Genomic DNA, 18,608 nt, shown 5'->3' on the forward strand with positions numbered 1-18,608 from the left:
CCACGTTATTCCGCTCCTGTGCTAGTATTTTTCGAATCCACGAAAACTTACTTTCGGACTTCCCCTTAGCAACAGACGCCTTTTAGCGCCCGTATGTTGGTTGCGACCTGCCATTCTCTTGTTGCCTAAAACAGCTGCATGCTGCACCCATAATGAGCACAATCCATGCTTATACTTTGTTGCCATCCTTCAGACCATACAAATCCCAATATCAGGAGAAAATCCTACCGACCTATCTTGTACCCTACAACAATATGTTACCTCAATGCCCGTATTGGAACACAGAGACGCTTGTCTTTAATCGAATGTACAACTTGCCTACCTCTTCTGATGCCTCTCTTCAGTCCCTTGTTGCTTTTATTTGCCCCATGTAGGGTATTTCACATCTTTGGTACTCGTTTTTTTACTCCCGCATCCATATTCCCTGCACTCACTCTTGCCCCCTCTACCATCTGTAGAACCGGACCACCCTTTTGTGCCCGCCTGTTGGGCCCAATTCACGACTTACCCGTCAAGTAGTTAGTCCATTTAAGCAGGGGACCCTCCATCGCCAGAAGCACAGATACCGAAACCCTCGGCGAACACACACGGAGGTGGTACCATGCTCATTTCCACCAATTACTGTCGCCGCCGAGAAGCCGGCAGAAGATGATCGACGTACACGTAAGCCAACCCCCGGCGTCTGGAGTAAGTCGTCCCCCTTTGTTGACCAATCACGTAAAGCCATTCCGCATGTGTTAAGAAGGCAAACGCACGTCTCGACCAAAGAAAACGCTCCTAGCGGGATGATTCCGTTGTTCACAAGGGACCCAAAATCGTCTATGCCATGGCTGCCACCTAGCGACAATCTTCTGTTGTTAAAAAAAACAAAAAAAACTTGGAAACAAAGGAAGGACATAATTCAGTGGCCGGAATCAGTGGGCATCTTTGTTTGCTACGCTCGGGTGATTTCGGAATCTTTTATTAGTTATCGATAGACTGTATACAACGTTTCAAGGAGCAAAAAATGAAAATTGTTCTCATAAGAGTCTGCATCAAAAGCCGCTTGACAGTGATACGGTTGTTTAAATAAATCTGCGCGAAAAGTGAGCATGTAAAATATCCATTATGCATAGCTGCCAAGGTTTCAGATTGCTATGTGTGAAATTTTCATAATTTCAGTGTAATTATGAGCGACATTGGGGGCGTGGCCAAGCAACATGGCCGACAGGACGTGAGCTCCACCAGCTCCGTCCCGAAGACCCGCAATCCTGCAAATAACTCCTGCCCGGGCTGTCACATTGCTTGGGAATCGTGCTGAATGCCGTCCTAACTTGATTGGGACCTCCCGAGTTGTAGGAGCGGTCCCGGATCCCTTCGTGAGCGGAGACAGCGGCACTGTCGGAGATCGGGACGGCTCGCTGAATTACGCAACACCGCGGTCTGGGCCTGGGTCGCGGGGCCGAGCTGCGAGCGACCCGCCCAGGACGGACATACTGCGGGTTCCAGGCCGGGCGAGTCCTTGGCGGACCCCGGCGCTCTACACACAGCTACTGGTGAGCAGTTGGAGGTGGGGATTGACCGCTGGGAGGTCCCGGTGGTCCGTGGCGACCGCAGTAGGAGGATCGCGGCGCCGTCCATCTTGAGCTGTGACCCTGCGGCGGAGCTCCGGCCCGGGCGCTGCCGCTGCCGGGGATCGCCTGGCGGGAAACAACCATTACAACGCAACTTTTACAACGAACTACCATTACAACGAAACTTTTACAACGCAAAAACTTTTACAACGCATACCATTACAACGCAGGATTTTACAACGCAAGTACCTTTACAACGCATACCATTACAACGTAAGTATTGGTAAGTATATAATTATTTTTAAAATATTATATGTTTGGGTTTTTGGGTAAAGGGGTATTTTTAGGGTTCAGGGTCAGTTTTCAGTTTTTGGGTAAAGGGGTATTTTTAGGGTTCAGGGTCAGTTTTCAGTTTTTGGGTAGAGGGGTATTTTTAGGGTTCAGGGTCAGTTTTCAGTTTTTGGGTAAAGGGGTATTTTTAGGGTTCAGGGTCAGTTTTCAGTTTTTGGGTAAAGGGGTATTTTTAGGGTTCAGGGTCAGTTTTCAGTTTTTGGGTAAAGGGGTATTTTTAGGGTTCAGGGTCAGTTTTTAGTTTTTGGGTAAAGGGGTATTTTTAGGGTTCAGGGTCAGTTTTCAGTTTTTGGGTAAAGGGGTATTTTTAGGGTTCAGGGTCAGTTTTCAGTTTTTGGGTAAAGTGGTATTTTTAGGGTTCAGGGTCAGTTTTGGGTTTTTGGGTAAAGGGGTATTTTTAGGGTTCAGGGTCAGTTTTGGGTTTTTGGGTAAAGGGGTATTTTTAGGGTTCAGGGTTAGTTTTGGGTTTTTGGGTAAAGGGGTATTTTTAGGGTTCAGGGACAGTTTGGGGTTTTTGGGGTACAGGGTTAATTTGTAAAAATAAAATAAAATTATATTTAAATTAAATTAATTAAATGTAATTAAATAAAAATTAATTATATTTTAATAATTTAAATTAAAAAAAATATTTTTAGGGTTCAGGGTCAGTTTTGGGTTTTTGGGGTACAGGGTTAATTTGTAAAAATAAAATAAAATTATATTTAAATTAAATTAATTAAATGTAATTAAATAAAAATTAATTATATTTTAATAATTTAAATTAAAAAAAATATTTTTAGGGTTCAGGGTCAGTTTTGGGTTTTTGGGGTACAGGATTAATTTGTAAAAATAAATTAAAATTATATTTAAATTAAATTAATTAAATAAAATTAAATACAATTTAATTATATTTTAATAATTTACAATAATTTATATTAAAAAAAATATTATATACTTACCAATATTTACGTTGTAATGGTATGCGTTGTAAAGGTACTTGCGTTGTAAAATCTTGCGTTGTAATGGTATGCGTTGTAAAAGTTTTTGCGTTGTAAAAAATTTGTTGTAATGGTAGTCGTTGTAAAAGTATGCGTTGTAACGTCATACATCCTCGCCTGGCTGGCCTCCGCGGCCTTGAGGAATTCACAGGCCACGGGGAGAGCGTGAGTGCTGTTGCCCTGACCCCTGATACAGACGTACATCCAGAGGAGCAGATCCTGTAATATTGGGCGGCCGGTCTGGCCTGATTCCTTCACTGTGCCCCACACATGTACGCTGCGGACTTGCTTCCCTCCCTCCCCCCCCGGACTGCAGACTGATTTGCGCCCCCCTGGGGGTTACTGGTGCTTCGCTACTCTGGGGGGGACACGGGGCACGGCGCCTCGGGTGATGCGACCACGCTAATACCCCTCCCCCGCTCGCCCGCCATTTTGACTGTGCATTCAGGCGATTCCTAGGTGGTGCTGTGGGTGCACATGGCTGGGGAGACCTCTGTCACGACGGGAGCTGCGGCTGTGTGCTCTTCCGGGGGGTGCTCCTGGGACCCCGAGAGCCGGACTATTGCCAACTGGAGGTGTGGGGAAGAACGTGAAGTGATTTGGTGTGCGTGCCGACCGTCCCCCTCCTTGTTGCCTCGGCGAGTGCCGGACTCTGACCACCACTGCGCTCCCGGCATTGAGGGGGAGAGGAGAGCACGCTGCCTCCATTCTGTCCTTATTGCTGGATCGCCTGGACTGCCTCGAACACTGCCTTCACTGCGGTTGCCGCGAGCCCTGGTGTGGCCTTATTGTCCCTGCTATCCCTGACTTGGGCCCACTCGCATATTCTCTCTCTGACCGGTGGGGCCTTGGGTGAACCCTTTGGAGCGCGCTGGATAGGCGCAGCACCTACCTCATGCCATGACGACCAGTAAAGATCGATCTTTTAAAGTCTCCCAACCTAACACTATTGTCCAATATACTACTCCACGTCTGCAATCACAGAGGATCACACGTCAGACGGGGCCTGAAGACGGGAGTGAGGGTCCTGCGGAACCGTCTAGAGCTGAAATCTTGAAGGCTATTCAGGGGTCCCACTCTGCCCTGGAGCAACAGATAGAGACTGTCTCTATAGATGTAAACCTACTCTGGACCGACCTCCGCAAGGTGGCAGACAAGGTTTCGGACGCAGAGGGCAATATCACGCAATTGCAAATTGAGGTTGCATCTTTGCAAAAATCAGTTGCGCAGCTTACATCTACTACCCGCGCATTGGAGAGACGCGCCGAGGATGCGGAAGGAAGGGCCCGTCGCAGCAACATCAGGGTCCTGGGGGTACCGGAGCGATTGGAGGCGGGAAACGCTGAACGCTTCCTGGAAACCTGGATCCGCACTCACCTGTGCCCGGCTGGTTTGTCCAACGTCTTCGTCGTGGAGCAAGCACATAGAGCCCTTGTGCCCCCTCCGCGCCTGGGCGAACCTCCTAGGGCCCTCATTGCAAAGATCCTAAACTATAAGGACCGTGACTGCATCTTGCGGGCTGCAAGGGAAACGGAGTCGCTAACAATTGAGAACAGTCGCGTGTCAATATACCCTGACTATACCCAACAGGTGCAGGACCAGAGAAAATCCTACCTGGGAGTTAAACAAAAGCTCCGCGAAAAGAAACTCCAGTACATGCTTTTATACCCAGCCAAACTTAAGGTGCTCTCCCAGGGCCGAGCACACTTCTTCGAGACGCCTGCGGAAGTCTGGGAGTGGCTTGAGATCAGAGGAGATGATCTGCCCCCAGGTGAGCGTGGTGGCCCTCGAGAAACTTGGGGAACCAGACCACAGAGGAAGCGCCGAGGTCGGGGAAGGCGCCGGTCTGGATCCCGCGGTCCTCCCGTGACTTGAGTTATGGTGGGGGCGGACGGCGCTATGCATATGGAAACATCACCGCTGGGGCGGGACCGGGGTCGCCCGAGGTCCCTGTCCCTGTCCCTGGTGAAATTTTGGTCCCGGACACCTTGCAGGAGACGCCGCTTGATACCGACTCTGCAGCCCCGGTGGTCCCGGAGACTGCCTTCTCTGAACCAAGGTTGGAATAACTTAATGATTTTTGTTGTATATTGCTGTGCCTGCTGTCATCCTCAGTGTTGGGGCACCTCGACTTGACACTTTGGTAGTCCACCACTGCCTTTCATTGACACTGAGGGTGTTGGATATCTAGCCACAATAGAGAACTTGCGCCCCTATGGCCTAAGGAGCGAGGCGGGAGTGGGGCTCAACTTTCTTTCTGAGTAACATGTTACCCGTACTGCTTATTGATATAAGAAGACATGCCCGGGAACTGTCTTGAGACCACTGGGTCTTTCAGGGTGCTGGGGGGGAGGGTGGGTGGGTTTGGTTTGCTGTGTGTGAGTGTGTGTTGAGTGAGTTGTATGGGGTGGCTGTGTACGTCCTGGCACTGGCAAGGGAAGGGCGGGGTGGCTTTTTTCATTGTTGCTATCCTTTTGCTCGTGGGTGGGGGGGAACCTGTTTTTGCAAGAGTTCTGTGTTCTGGGGTTTTTGGGGGGTGGATTGAGGTTTGTGAAGAAGTTGTTACTGGCATCATATGTATGTGGTATCCGAATTATGTGTGGCTCTCTGACAGGGCTACCCAGTCCGGTCTGCCTAGAATGGGGGCCGAGCAGAGACAGGTCGTGTTGTACATGTGTGGTGCCCCACACGGGCGTAATCATCGACCATGGGTTTTACATTTTTAACTTGGAATGTGCGTGGCTTGGGTACTTGCACCAAGAGACACAGAGTCCTCTCTTCCTTTAAACGACATGGGGTCTCGGTAGCCTGTTTACAGGAGACCCATTTAGACGAAGACGGCGCATAGCGGCTATCCAAGAAGTGGAGGGGTCGGGTCTACCGTTCCTCCTTCTCCACGTATGCCAGGGGGGTCCTCATTTGGGTGGCCCCAGGGATTCCTTGCACTGTCCAATTGAAGCGGACGTTGATGGCAGGTATCTGTTAGTGCGGCTTCGATTAGATGATAAGGACTTCTTACTCCTCAACACCTATGCACCAAACACCGATGATCCGACCTTTTTTTCCCGAATCCAGGATCTTATTGCCCCGGATTTGGACGCACCCCTCCTTTGGTTTGGGGATTTTAACTGCGTGTTGCATCCTGAGTTGGACCGTCACCAGCCCAGATCGGGCACTAAGCCCCGTATGACGGCGCGTCTTCGGGAAGTGATGCACAATCTTGGGGCACTAGACGTGTGGCGTGCTTGTCATCCTCTCCAGAAGCTCTACACGTGTTACACTCTGACACATGGTACCCATAGTAGACTGGACCGTATTCTTGCAGCTAATCTCACTCCGTCTCTCACCTTGACGGTTACACATCAGGCTCGATACTTATCGGACCATGCCCCAGTGACGTGCATGGCGCAGTGGGCGAATCAGGCTCGTCCCCGTACCTGGCGAATGCCTACTGACATTCTTCAGGATCCGGTGGGCAAGGACCATGTGGCGGCATCACTGTCGGACTACCTAGAGCTGAACTGGGGGAGCGATGGTCTGCCCTACTCTACTAAATGGGAAGCCTTGAAGGCGGTGGTACGTGGAGCATGTATGGGCCTCACTTACGGGGTCCGGAAACAAATGTTGTCTGAACTGCACGATGCAGAGGTTGTGCTCCAACGTGCCCAGTCCCGTTCGGATCCAGACACATTAGAGCAACGGACGGAGAAGGAAGCTCAGGTTTCGATACATGACGTCCTCACCCGCCGAGACAAATTTACGTTGGGCCAATATAGGCAACGTCTCCACCGCGAGGGTGATAAATCTGGCCGCTTGTTGGCCTGGATCCTTCGCCGTGAGTTTGCACCTGAAAGGATAGTTGCTCTGCGAAACTCGAGTGGGGTAATGGTCCACTCGGAGTCTGATATCCTTGAGGTCCTCCGGTCCCACCTGCAGACCGTGTATGAGGCTGACCCATTGGTTACGGAGGATTCTTATCGCTCGTACCTGGAGGATCTGGGCCTCCAGACCCTCCCGGAGGCCGTGGTAAAGGAACTTGATACTAAGCTCACGCTGGGTGAGATTACCGCGGCAATTGCCGCCCTCCCTCGTGCCAAAACCCCTGGCGGGGACCGATTCCCGGCAGAATTTTATCACTCATTCAGGAACGTCTTGGCCCCTCTCCTGTTGCAAGTTTATGATGAAGCTCTGAATAAGGGCACCCTTCCGCCCACCATGAATCAGGGGGAAGTCTGCATGATTTTGAAACCGGGCGGTGATAGTAGTGATCCCGCGGCGTTCCGCCCTATCACCTTGATTAATACAGATGCGAAAATCCTCACTAAGCTGTTGGCCACTCGACTCGCCCGCAAATGACTCGTCTGATCCACTCGGATCAGTGCGGATTTATTCCGGGTCGCAACACGGCGATGAATCTGTGCCGCCTGAATCATGTCCTACATGAAGTGCGGGGAAGAGAGGGTCCGCATGTGTTGGTGTCCATTGATTTGGCTAAAGCATTTGATACCGTACATTGGGGGTATTTAATGCAAGTGCTCCAGAAAACGGGTTTCGGACCTAGATTTCGTGACTGGGTTCGAGTGCTCTATGGGGCGCCCCGGGCCAGGGTCAGGCTAGGGTCGGCCCGTTCGGAGGATTGGCCATTGGAGAGAGGCACCCGACAGGGTTGCCCTCTCTCCCCTCTACTGTTCGCTCTCCCGATTGAGCCCCTCGCCGTCACCGCCCGCGCTGAGCTACAGCAATGGGGGATAGCGGTGGGTGCCACTATTAATGTGGTCTCACTCTACGCTGATGACGCGCTGTTCTATCTGACCTCCCCCTCTGAGGCCCTCCCTGCCTTGATGCGGACCCTTGACCGCTTTAGTGCGGCCTCAGGGTTGCGTATCAATCTTAATAAGTCCCTGGTCTTCCCGTTGATGGGTTGTACTCCGGACCCGAGCGTGGATATGCCGCACTTGGGTCTGCGTTGTGAGCGGGAAGCGTTCCGATACCTTGGCATTCAGGTGGCCGCATCTGACAAGGCCCTCCTGACTTACAAGGTCGACAGGGTCCTCCGGGCTCTCCACAAATCTGTTACCTTTTGGAACACGCTTCCTCTTTCTCTTATGGGAAGATTGGCGATCGCCAAAATGGTGATGCTCCCCAGGATTTTGTATGTATTACAGAATACCCTGTGTCCATTGCCCCCCGAGTGTTTCGTACACTTGACTCACTCCTTACATCCCTGCTTTGGGCGGGCGGGCGTAGTAGAGTGGCTTTGCGCACGGTGACACAGTGTTGGGAGGAGGGAGGCCTGGAAGCACCGAGATTTGATTTGTATTACTACGCAGCACAGCTTCTCCCAGCCGCTAAGTGGTTCGCTGATGAAGACAACTGGGAAATGACACTGCTGGCAGGTATGGCGAACGAAAAGGCTCTGAGGGAGGCCTTGATGCAGGGTCGAGGCGCCGATGAAACTCTACCCTATGTGGTGCACCCACTGCGGGAATTTGGCAGCGATTTGTCAAAAAGGTACTGAGAAAGGCTCCGTTCCATAGGGAGCTTCCAGTGTGGATCTTGGCCCCGGTGCTCCGCTTGGAGGAGAACATGTCCTACCGAGAGTGGCGCTGTGGAGGATGCGAGACTTTAGCAGACCTCTATCCAGACGACACCTTTGTGTCCTTTGAACGTGCCATGGAGTCCTTTGATCTCGGTGGGGGACAGTACCTCCACTACAGAGGCCTCCGGGACATTGCCAGAACAACGTGGCCCATATACCCGGAAGCACCTCCGCTTACCTATACTCTTGATATTATTTTATCCTGTGGGAGAGGGAAACGGCTGATTTCCCTGCTCTACTCCGCCATGCGTCGAGACTCGACCCCCCCGACCGCACCGGCTTGGGCGGCCTGGGAGGCAGACTTGGGGGTGGAGCTGGTGCCTGAACAACGGAAAAGAATCAGGCTTTTGACCCGTAAGGTCTCCTGTAATGCATGTTTTAAACTTATACATTTCAACTTTGTTCATCGTACCTATATGACCCCTGTCTCTCTGAATCGCATATCGGCAGATAGACAACACAATTGTCCTAGGTGTGGAGCTCAGAGGGCGGGTTTTCTCCATCTGGCGTGGGAATGCCCTCTGGTTCATGGCTTCTGGGGGGAGGTGGTGGCCCACATTGCTCGGGCCGCGAAAATCGGAATTCTCCTAGACCCGCTCCATTGTCTCCTGGCGCTGGTGCCCAAACCTAGAAAGAAGAAGCTGTCTTATAAATTCTTGCAACTGTTGCTAGTTTTGGCGAGGAGGCGAGTAGCTATCACCTGGATGGGTCAGAGAGCGCCCGAGATTTCCTTATGGTTGAGGGATGCTAGAGAATGGGCCCTGGCTGAGGAGATGCAAATGCAGCGCACTCGCAGAGATGAGAAGCTACAGGATGATCTGCTTGCTTGGAGGATGTTGTGCATGGAGGGGTTGGCGGATGATGATTCGGATGCCACCAGCGCTGAATTATTCACCCCGGCTGAATCGGAGTCTGAGTGTGCTGGGGAGGGAGCCGAGCTGGAGGGTTTAGATCCGGTGTGAAGGCCCTACGCAACCACGCAAATATTCCTTTACACGCATTATTGTGAATAGCTGTGATTCCCATAGGTCTTAACTGTATTATAATGACTGTGCCTTTGATGGGCCTCGCATAACTGACCTGCCTCGTTAAATTCTGTACTAATGATGCCGTACTTGGGGATTTTAGTTCTTGTTAAACGTTAAAATAGTATAAATGCACAAAAATGGAAAACTAGCGAATACAACGATAATTCCTTATCCTTTAGGCGCAACTACACCTTTTCTTTGTACATGCTCTGATCCTACGCCGCCCAGCCTCCGGGATGTGGGCCTCATATGGCTGTGTATTGTCGTGGAACCTGCATGTTATCAACTTTGGCTAAAAAGAGGTCTGGATAACCATGTAACCTGTGCCTTTTTATGATTTCGCAATAAAAATATTTTCCCCCCAAAAAAATGATGAGCGACATTTTAACGACTATGAGTGACACTTTACCACGAGCAAAAATCAAGCAATGAAACATATAGAGAAACATATAAAATATCAGAATTTACACCCATTTGAGCAACAAGAAACTAGTGCACTAACAGGGGCCCACCTGCGAAGAGCGCCAGCGAGCTGCTCTGCCAATCCATGCAAACATAAGCAAATGCTCAATGTGTAGAGATAAGATCCAGAGTGGAAACCAGCATATTCACACCATGGTCCAAGGTTGGCAGCTTCGCCCCCCATTACACCATCCCTAAAACAAACAAAGTTATCCTCCAAGCAAACTGATAGCAAACTAGTCATAAATAATACAGGTGGAAACAATCCTTTTAAACATGCGGCAGAGTTAATTTACAAACACGTGTGTGTCAAGAAATATAAGAAATACGTGACCCTCTGCAGTGAATCATACTGTGGCTACTCACCATGCCTACTACGTACAGTTAGTGATACTAACAATTGTAAAAAGCACAAATGTAGGGATTGCTGCCTAGACTAACAAAATATTAACTATGTCCTTAAACCCGATGATACAGTTCAGACACAAAAAACATGCACCCTGTCATTGAAAACAAAACGAAAAAAAGAAAAATGAATCAGTGTTCCATGAACAATTATTCGCCATTTGCTGTTGTATAAGATGAGCAACAGCATTTCACTGCGTGTGGCACTAATGTCTTCTTACTGGAAAATGCACCACATTCCTGTTACATGATGACTTACGTATTTGTCTCTCCTTCAGAACCCCTTAAGGCACATCTCCTGGAATTCCGCCACAGTCCACTGTGTTTGTTCTGTTGTTCTTTTGCAGCCCCCATGGTGAGGCAGCGCGGCTCTTCCTCAGTGACGACGTCGACCGGCCCTCTCACAGCTGTTGAATAATCATGCAGCACTCTCCCTCACTAAGTGGCCTCAAGTCGGCTGGCCCGGGCTGGATCTTATCTCTACACATTGAGCATTTGCTTATGTTTGCATGGATTGGCAGAGCAGCTCGCTGGCGCTCTTTGCAGGCGGGCCTTTGTTAGCGCACTAGTTTCTTGTTGCTCAAATGGGTGTAAATTATGATATTTTATATCTTTCTCTATATGTTTCATTGCTTGATTTTTCCTGACGTGGCTGCGGCGGGGGCGTTTTGGATGCATTGCAGCCGTCTTAGGAGTTTGGCCGATGCTCCTGCGTAGAGGGCGTTACCGTAGTCCAGTCTGCTGGTCACGAGGGCCTGGGTGACTGTTCTTCTTGTTTCAGTGGGAATCCATTTGAAGATCCTGCGTAACATTCAGAGGGTGTTGAAGCAGGAGGAGGAGATGGCATTGACCTTCTTAGTCATGGTGAGGGTGGAGTCGAGGACGACCCCTAGGTTGCGTGCATGGTCTGTGGGAGTCGGCGCGGTTCCCAGTGCTGTCGGCCACCAGGAGTCGTCCCAGTCGAGGGTGTGGACTCGAGAATAAGGACCTCCGTCTTGTCCAAGTTCACCTTCAGTCGACTGATCCTCATCCAGTCGGCGACGGCCTTCATTCCTTCGTGGAGGTTGGTTTTGCCGTGTGAGGGTCTTTGGTGAGGGAGATGATCGGCTGGGTGTCGTTGGCGTAGGAGATGATGTTGAGGTTGTGTCGACGGCGACGTGGGCGAGGGGTGCCATGTAGATGTTGAACAGCGTTGGGCTGAGGGAGGAGCCCTGGGGAACGCCGCAGATGATCTCGGTGGCATTGGAGTGGAAGGAGGGGAGGCAGACGCTCTGGGTTCTGCCGGTGAGGTAGGATGTGGTCCAGTCCAGGGCCTTCCCTTGGATTCCAGCGTTGTGTAGGCGTATGCGTAGGGTGCGGTGGCAGACTGTGTCAAAGGTGGCTGATAAGTCCAGGAGGATGAGGGCTGCTGTTTCTCCGTTGTCCAAGAGGGTCCTGATGTCATCCGTGGCGGCGATGAGGGTGGTTTCGGTGCTGTGGTTGCTGCGGAAACCGGACTGGGATGGGTCCAGGATGTCATTGTCTTCAAGGTAGCGGGTCAACTGTTTGTTGACTATTTTCTCGGTGACCTTGGCCGGAAATGGGAGCAGGGAGATGGGCCGGAAGTTCTTGAGGTCCTTGGGGACCGCCTTTGGTTTCTTGAGTAAGGCGTTGATCTCGGCGTGTTTCCAGCTTTCCGGGAAGGTAGCTGTCTCGAAGGAAATTTTGATGGCCTTGCTGAGATGGGGTGCGATGGATGCGCTGGCTTTGTTGAAGATGTGGTGGGGGCATGGGTCTAGCAGTGAGCCGGAGTGGATGGTCTTCATGATATCGATGGTGTCCTTGTCGTTGACGCTTGTCTAGGAGAGTAGATGGTTGGTGCGTGTGGTGGTGGTGGGGGCGGTGGTCGTCGGGCAGTCGTGGTTTGAAGCTGTCGTGGATGTTTGTGATCTTGAGGTGGAAGAAGGTAGCCAGAGAGTCGCATAGGTGTTGTGACGGCGGGGTGTCGTTGACGTTGGAGCTGGGGTTGGAGAGTTCCTTCACGATGTTGAAGAGCTCCTTGCTATTGTGTGCATTGTCAAGGCGGTCCTTGAATGAGGCCCTCCTGGCGGCTCTAATGAGTTGGTGATGTTTCCGGGTGGTGTTCTTGTGGGCGGTGTAGCGGTCTGGTGATCGTTCGCGGAGCCAGTTCTTCTCCAGTTTTCGGCATGTTCTTTTGGAGGTGGTGAACCAGGTGGCTTTCTTGCTGGTGTAGCTGTTGGACGGTGTCTTGAGCGGGGCGAGGGTGTTGGCACAGTCGTCGATCCATTGTCTGAGGTTGCGGGCGGCGGTGTCGGGGTCGGTGGTGTCGGTGGGTGGGTTCTGGGTGAGGGCGGTGGTGAGCTGGTCATCGGTGACTTTGCTCCAGCATCGTCAAGGCAGTAGTTGGGTGCGGTGGTGCTTGGTGGGCTTCCTGAAGGTGAAATGGATGCAGTAGTGGTCGGTTCAGTGGGGTTCGGTGGTGCGGTTGAAGGAGACGTGGGGGCTTGCGGTGAAGATGGGGTCGAGTGTGTGGCCGGCGATGTGGGTGGGTGTTGTCACGAGCTGTCTGAGTCCGAGGTTGGAGAGGTTGTCGAGCAGGGTGGTGGAGTTGGTGTTGTTGTTGTTTTCGAGATGAAAGTTCAGGTCTCTTAGGAGGATGTAGTCCGTGGAGGGGAGGGCGTGCGTCCTGATGAAGTCTGTGATGGAGTCGCTGAACTGTGGTCGGGGTCCGGGGGTCTGTAGATGAGGGTTCCTCTGATGGTGGTATTGGGATCGGTGTGGATCTGGAAGTACATTTGTTCGGCGGTGCTGATGGTGTCGTCGGCGTTGGTCGATACTTTGAGGGTGTTCCTGTGGACGATGGCGATTCCTCCTCCTGTTCCGTTGGTGCGGTCCCTGCGCTTGATCTTGTATCCTTCTGGGATGCGATGGCAATGTCGGGTGTGGAGGTAGGGTTCAGCCAGGTCTCTGTCAGGAAGGCGACGTCAGGGGAGGTAGAGTCTAGGAGGTCCCAGAGCTCGATGGCGTGTTTGCGGGCGGAGCGGGTGTTGAGGAGGATGCATCTGAGGTAGTTGGGTTCCTTGGTGGGCGGTGTGGCTGGCCGGATGCTGGAGAACTTGCAGCTCCAGCAGGAGAAGGGTCCTTGGGTGCGCTTCGGGGTTGCCCGGTAGCAGGTGTGTTCTCGACCAGGGTTGAGTGCGTGGAGGGTGTTGGTGTCGTAGTGCAGACGGGCGTCATGGTGTTTCTGGGGGCCAAGGGTTCTGGCGCTGGGTGCGGTCCAGGCGCGGATGGGCACAGACGGGCTTGCCTTTGGCGCGTCCGCTGCGCGACCGCCTAGCGGCCGACGTATATAGGGGAAGGGGAGGGACTATTGGCTGAGAGGCGGGAGCGGGGCGGGATGGGAGGGGGAAGACCCGGCGGGAAAGTAGGCAGGGAGTGCGGGCAGAATAAAAATAAGAAACAAATTAGAAATAGCAGAGCAGACTGAGAGGGGATATGAGAAGGAGAAACAAATTAAATTAAAGTGCCACTGGCCCGGGCGGGAGCGGGCTGAGGGGAGGCTCGAACCCTGAGGCAGAGGGTTGTATGGCAGAAGGCAAGCAGCTTGCCACAGTGCTGTGGGGAGAGTGACGACAGTGGACCAAGGTCTGTGGTCTCACAAGAAAGGGCAGAAAGGTCACAAAAAACGGGGGAAACTTGTGGCACAGAGGCAGAAAGGTCACAAGAAAGGGCAGAAATGTCACAAAAAACAGGGGGAAACTAGTGGCACAGAGGGCACAAAGGTCACAAGAAAGGGTAGAAAGGTCACAACAAACGGGGGGAAACGAGTGCCACAGAGGCTGAAAGTTCCCAAGAAAGGGCACAAAAAACGGGGGGAAGCGAGTGGCACAGAGGGCACAAAGGTCACAAGAAAGGGTAGAAAGGTCACAGAAATGCAGGGGCAGCTAAGCAACAGAAGGCTAAAACGGGCAGAGAGACACGGGGGCCGTGAGAGGAGCAGAAGGAAAAACCGGGCACAGAGACACAGGGGCAGCGAGGGGAGCAGAAGGGAAACCGGGCAGAGAGACACGGGGGCAGCGAGGGAGAGAACGGGCACAGGCGGTGCTGTGCGGAGGGGGAGCGACCTACCTGGAAGGGTCAAGGGTCACTCTCCTCACCGCGCAGCGGCCGGCCTATATGGGGAGGTGGGAGGGAGGAGCATCTGGGAGGCGGGAGGTGGGGGCAGCGAATGGGCAGTCAGGGGGTGGGGCCGCAGGGAACGCAGCGGCGATGGGCGACGAAGGAAACAGAAGGCAAAAGGGCACAACAACTGAGGGGGAAACGAGTGGCACAGAGGCAGAAAGGTCCCAGGAAAGGGCAGATAAGGTCACAAAAAACGTAGGAAAACGAGTGGCAGAAAGGTCACAAGAAAGGGCAGAAAAGGTCACAAAAAACATGGGGCAACAAGTGGCACAGAGACTGAAAAGCCCCAAGAAAGGGCAGAAAAGGTCACAAAAAACGGGGGGAAACGAGTGGCACAGAGGCACAAAGGTCACAAGAAAGGGCAGAAAAAGTCACAAAAAACAGGGGGAAACGAGTGGCACAGAGGCACAAAGGTCACAAGAAAGGGCAGAAAAGGTCACAAAAAACGGGGGGAAACGAGTGGCACAGAGGGCACAAAGGTCACAAGAAAGGGTAGAAAGGTCACAGAAATGCAGGGGCAGCTAAGCAATAGAAGGTAAAAACGGGCAGAGAGACACGGGGCAGCGAGGGGAGCAGAGGGAGAGAACGGGCACAGACAACACGGGGGAGACATACAACAGCAGTCACAGACACAACAATGAAAATGCAGTCACTACAACAAGAGCAATGAGAGGAAGTACAGGTAATACCATGGAGGATGAGCAAACCTACAGCCTACCACTGGCCACCAGGCATGAGGAGCAGGTGGTAGCGGCAGCTGGGCAGGGAGGCACAGGCGGTGCTGTGCGGAGGGGGAGTGACCTACCTGGAAGGGTCAAGGGTCGCTCCACAGCTGCTAATGTTTGCGATTGCTTATGTGTGACATTTTCATAGATTCAGTGGATTTCTGAGACATTCAGTGACTAAATGTGTGACACTTGAAGTGACACTTTCTTGCAACCAAAATCACGCAATGAAGTCCATGGAAACAGGCAAATATCAGAAAACACACTCATTTGTACAACATGAAAGTCACACTCTGCAGCAGGTGCTTTTAAAGCTATTTTTAAATTTCTAAATAATCAGCACCTTCCACCTCAACCTCAGCTCCAGGTGCGGCTGAACCACAAGTATCAAAGGGAACTCTGTGACAAAAGCAGCAACCCACTGAGCAAACCACATACAATACAGTTCTGTTATATGCTGGTAGACTTTCTTTATAGCAAGCATATTAACCCTCTGCACTACTTTATGGTGAGAGTGAAAACTACTAGTAGAGAATAGTATAACCTCTATCCAACAGGAACTTTAATCACCCTACTTATCTGTGACTTTCACTTAGCAAGTCTCTTAGTGTTTTGCGAACATAAAACCAGATGCTTCATACTGTCAAGCAAGGATATTAAACCCTTCGAACTAATAAATCAGCAAAACAACTGCTGGTTTAATTACACAAAATTGCTGCCTTAGATGGCCCGGTATTTACAGCACAGACAACTTGAGTGTGCCATTTGCACGGCGCTATGCTGTGCTGGAGCCCCCTCCCCATTCTCGTAACAAACATTTTAAATGACAGGAGTAAATTGTATTAAAATGTGATTTACTAAGTCTCTTGATAGAAGGATCCACCGAGAGAAGCTGCTGTGGTGCCGTGGAGATTGCTTGCCTGTCTCCTCTTCAGAGTCAGAGCAAGCCGTGCTGCACTGTCTCAGCTTGTGCACCTGCTCCCTCGGTGAGTCTCATCCTGTAAGTGGTGAGTCTGGGGCACAAGTTGGGCTCTACCTGGACAGGGCACAGCAACAGCACATGGCGAGGTCAAGTGCAGGTGAGCAGAGTTGATCTGTTCTCGAACACCGGCTTCCTCCTTTTCTCAGCCATGGAGCAGGGCACGCATCAGAACAGCAAGTATTTCCTGGGTGCCTTGGGGCCCGGCTGGCGGGCAGGAAATTGAACATCCTGCTACAGCCTGGGCCCACCGGAACCGGCTCCACCCCAACCAATAGTGTGTGCACGTGGAACCTAATGCGACCCGAGACACATCTACAGAAAGCAGATTTGGTGCTAGTTTAAACAGCTACTATGTAAAGCCATCTTTAAACTCAATAATTAATTTGGAATAGGCAGGTAGCCGGTGGTGGTGCCTCTACAGAAAGGAGTTAGAGACAAGCTTTTCCCCGATCTCATCCTCCGGGCACGGCACAGATCCTCCTCCTGTCGAGACGAAGTGTGGGACTCCGCCGCCTTTGCTCCTGATAGCATTTCTGTTGTGAAAGCAATACGTTACACTTTTCACAACCTACACGCTGAGCTTTGCAAATCACACGAGCGCACTATAGCACTAACTCCTGACTAAGAGGGCAAACTTCATTTTACCAGAAGAGCAATTATATTCCCATGGTAAGAATCTGTGCCAGTCACTTTTTCTGACTGTAAACACCCACTCACTAGTCACGCTGCAGTGTAATGAAGGTGATGTCATTAATCATACTGCGTCGCAATGCGTGTCGGGTGAATTTCTGATACTTTGCAGCAGTTTATCGCTGCTGACTCGCCTCAAGCCTGTTGGAAGCAGCGTGCACTGCAAGCTGCCAATCCAGACAGACAAACCAGCTTTAGTTTCAAGTCAGTAAGGTGCATGATTACTTACCACTACTGACAAGGCGCTATCATGCGTGACTTCGCATTTCAGTGCGGTGATGTGGACCACCACACTGAAATGTGTTAGTGTCACGCCTGATGGGTGATACTTGGCAGGGCTGTGCTCACTTCTCACTAGTGGAGGTCACAGCATGACGTCATGGGAGGTGAGCATTGTAGGGGAAGGAAAATCCTTTAACCCGTTGGCTGCTGCCGTTGGCCAACGGTTGTCGCGTGCACTACCTTGGTAGTGCTGCGCACGTCCGTTCGCCAACGCTGCCCCACCCGTTTTTTCGAATGTTCAGCACTGGAGCTGAACGTTCGGCGCAGCCAACGGGTTAAAGAGAGTCATTTTCTCTCTGGTTTCCCTTCACTTTTTGAAACTCAGGAGCAGCAGCATTGTTTTGGTGTCACCAGGGCTTTAAGTCGAAGCTTTTTCAATACGATATACAAGCCATAGTTGCTGCTTAATAATTTTATGCAACTAACAACCATTGACAAAGCCAATAATCCTGACTTCTTGTAGGTATGATGTTACTAGTTGTATTGTTCTGGATGCAATGAAAGAAACAGCAAAATACAAGTGGGGCGGCACACTGTGCTAAGCACAGATTTTTAGCTTATGTGTTTTAAGCCACGCCCTTCATTACATTAGCCACGCCCCTTTGAGAGACCCCCCCCCCCCCCCCAGTTTTTTCATTCCAATTAAAGCCCTGGTTACAGATCTCTGGAATCTGACAGGAGAAGACATGACTCAGACTTCCTCTGGAGAGGGTGCTCAACTCACTGAGATGATGCCTGAGCACCCTCAAAACCTGCTGTTGTCACTCAGGCGCCAAACTCCTTAAAAAGTTTTGGAAAGGCGCGTCTGCCTCTGAACAATAGGAGCTGCACCTGTTCAAAGATTGAGGGCCGCAGTGTTTAGCACTATGCGAATACAAGCAAGGAAACGCAAGCGACCTGAAGACAACCAATGGAAAGCACATGCGGGCTGTAAGTGCCATGTATGTAAACGAAATGTCTCGCAAGGGTCAACACTGACTCAGGCGAGAACTAAAAATCAGCTCGCTGTAACGGAAAATAAAGCAATCTAGAGCAGTTTTAATCTTGCAGTCGCAGCACAGCATACCGTGCTGGTAGGTTTTGAACCAGATTTGCTCTCTTGTTCTTTATTACATATCCGTGCTGGTACTTACCCCTTTTGAATTGTATTGACTCATACTTAAACACGCCGCCCGTACAGTTTTTTTAGGATCTGAGATTTTTTAGTAATCGACAAACTCAAATGTTAGATTGTTGAGCCTGACTCAAAGGTGGCCGCCACTGTGATGCAACCTTTCAAAGACATTTCCCTGCACGTCCTGATTGGCCAGTTAGATTTCTCCCTCGCTCTGAAGCAGCTTTGCTGCCGGGTAGGTGTGTGAACTGAGGATTG

General features: G+C 51.2%; 2 protein-coding genes across 3 annotated transcripts in view; one reads left to right on the top strand and one right to left on the bottom strand.

Moving 5' to 3' along the window:
* LOC144829103 (pleckstrin homology domain-containing family A member 3-like) overlaps positions 1-662 on the bottom strand; it is a 124,230-nt gene extending 123,568 nt beyond the window's left edge. The window contains exon 1 of the mRNA XM_078687910.1: positions 509-662. Within this exon, the coding sequence (XP_078544036.1) occupies positions 509-548 (40 nt within the window). The 5' untranslated portion in view covers positions 549-662. The remainder of the gene's footprint in view (positions 1-508) is intronic.
* Positions 663-17,573: 16,911 nt separating this feature from the next.
* Positions 17,574-18,608, top strand: part of TARBP2 (TARBP2 subunit of RISC loading complex) — a 61,965-nt gene continuing 60,930 nt past the window's right edge. The window contains exon 1 of one of the 2 annotated variants that reach the window (XM_078687886.1): positions 17,574-17,699. The gene's annotated coding sequence lies outside the window, so the exon portion shown is untranslated. Of the gene's footprint in view, positions 17,700-18,183; positions 18,310-18,608 lie in introns of those variants that run through there. The other variant, XM_078687879.1, reaches the window with a different exon arrangement.

The sequence above is a fragment of the Lissotriton helveticus genome, chromosome 1_1 (assembly GCF_964261635.1).
Source record: "Lissotriton helveticus chromosome 1_1, aLisHel1.1, whole genome shotgun sequence".
Lineage (NCBI taxonomy): Eukaryota > Metazoa > Chordata > Amphibia > Caudata > Salamandridae > Lissotriton > Lissotriton helveticus.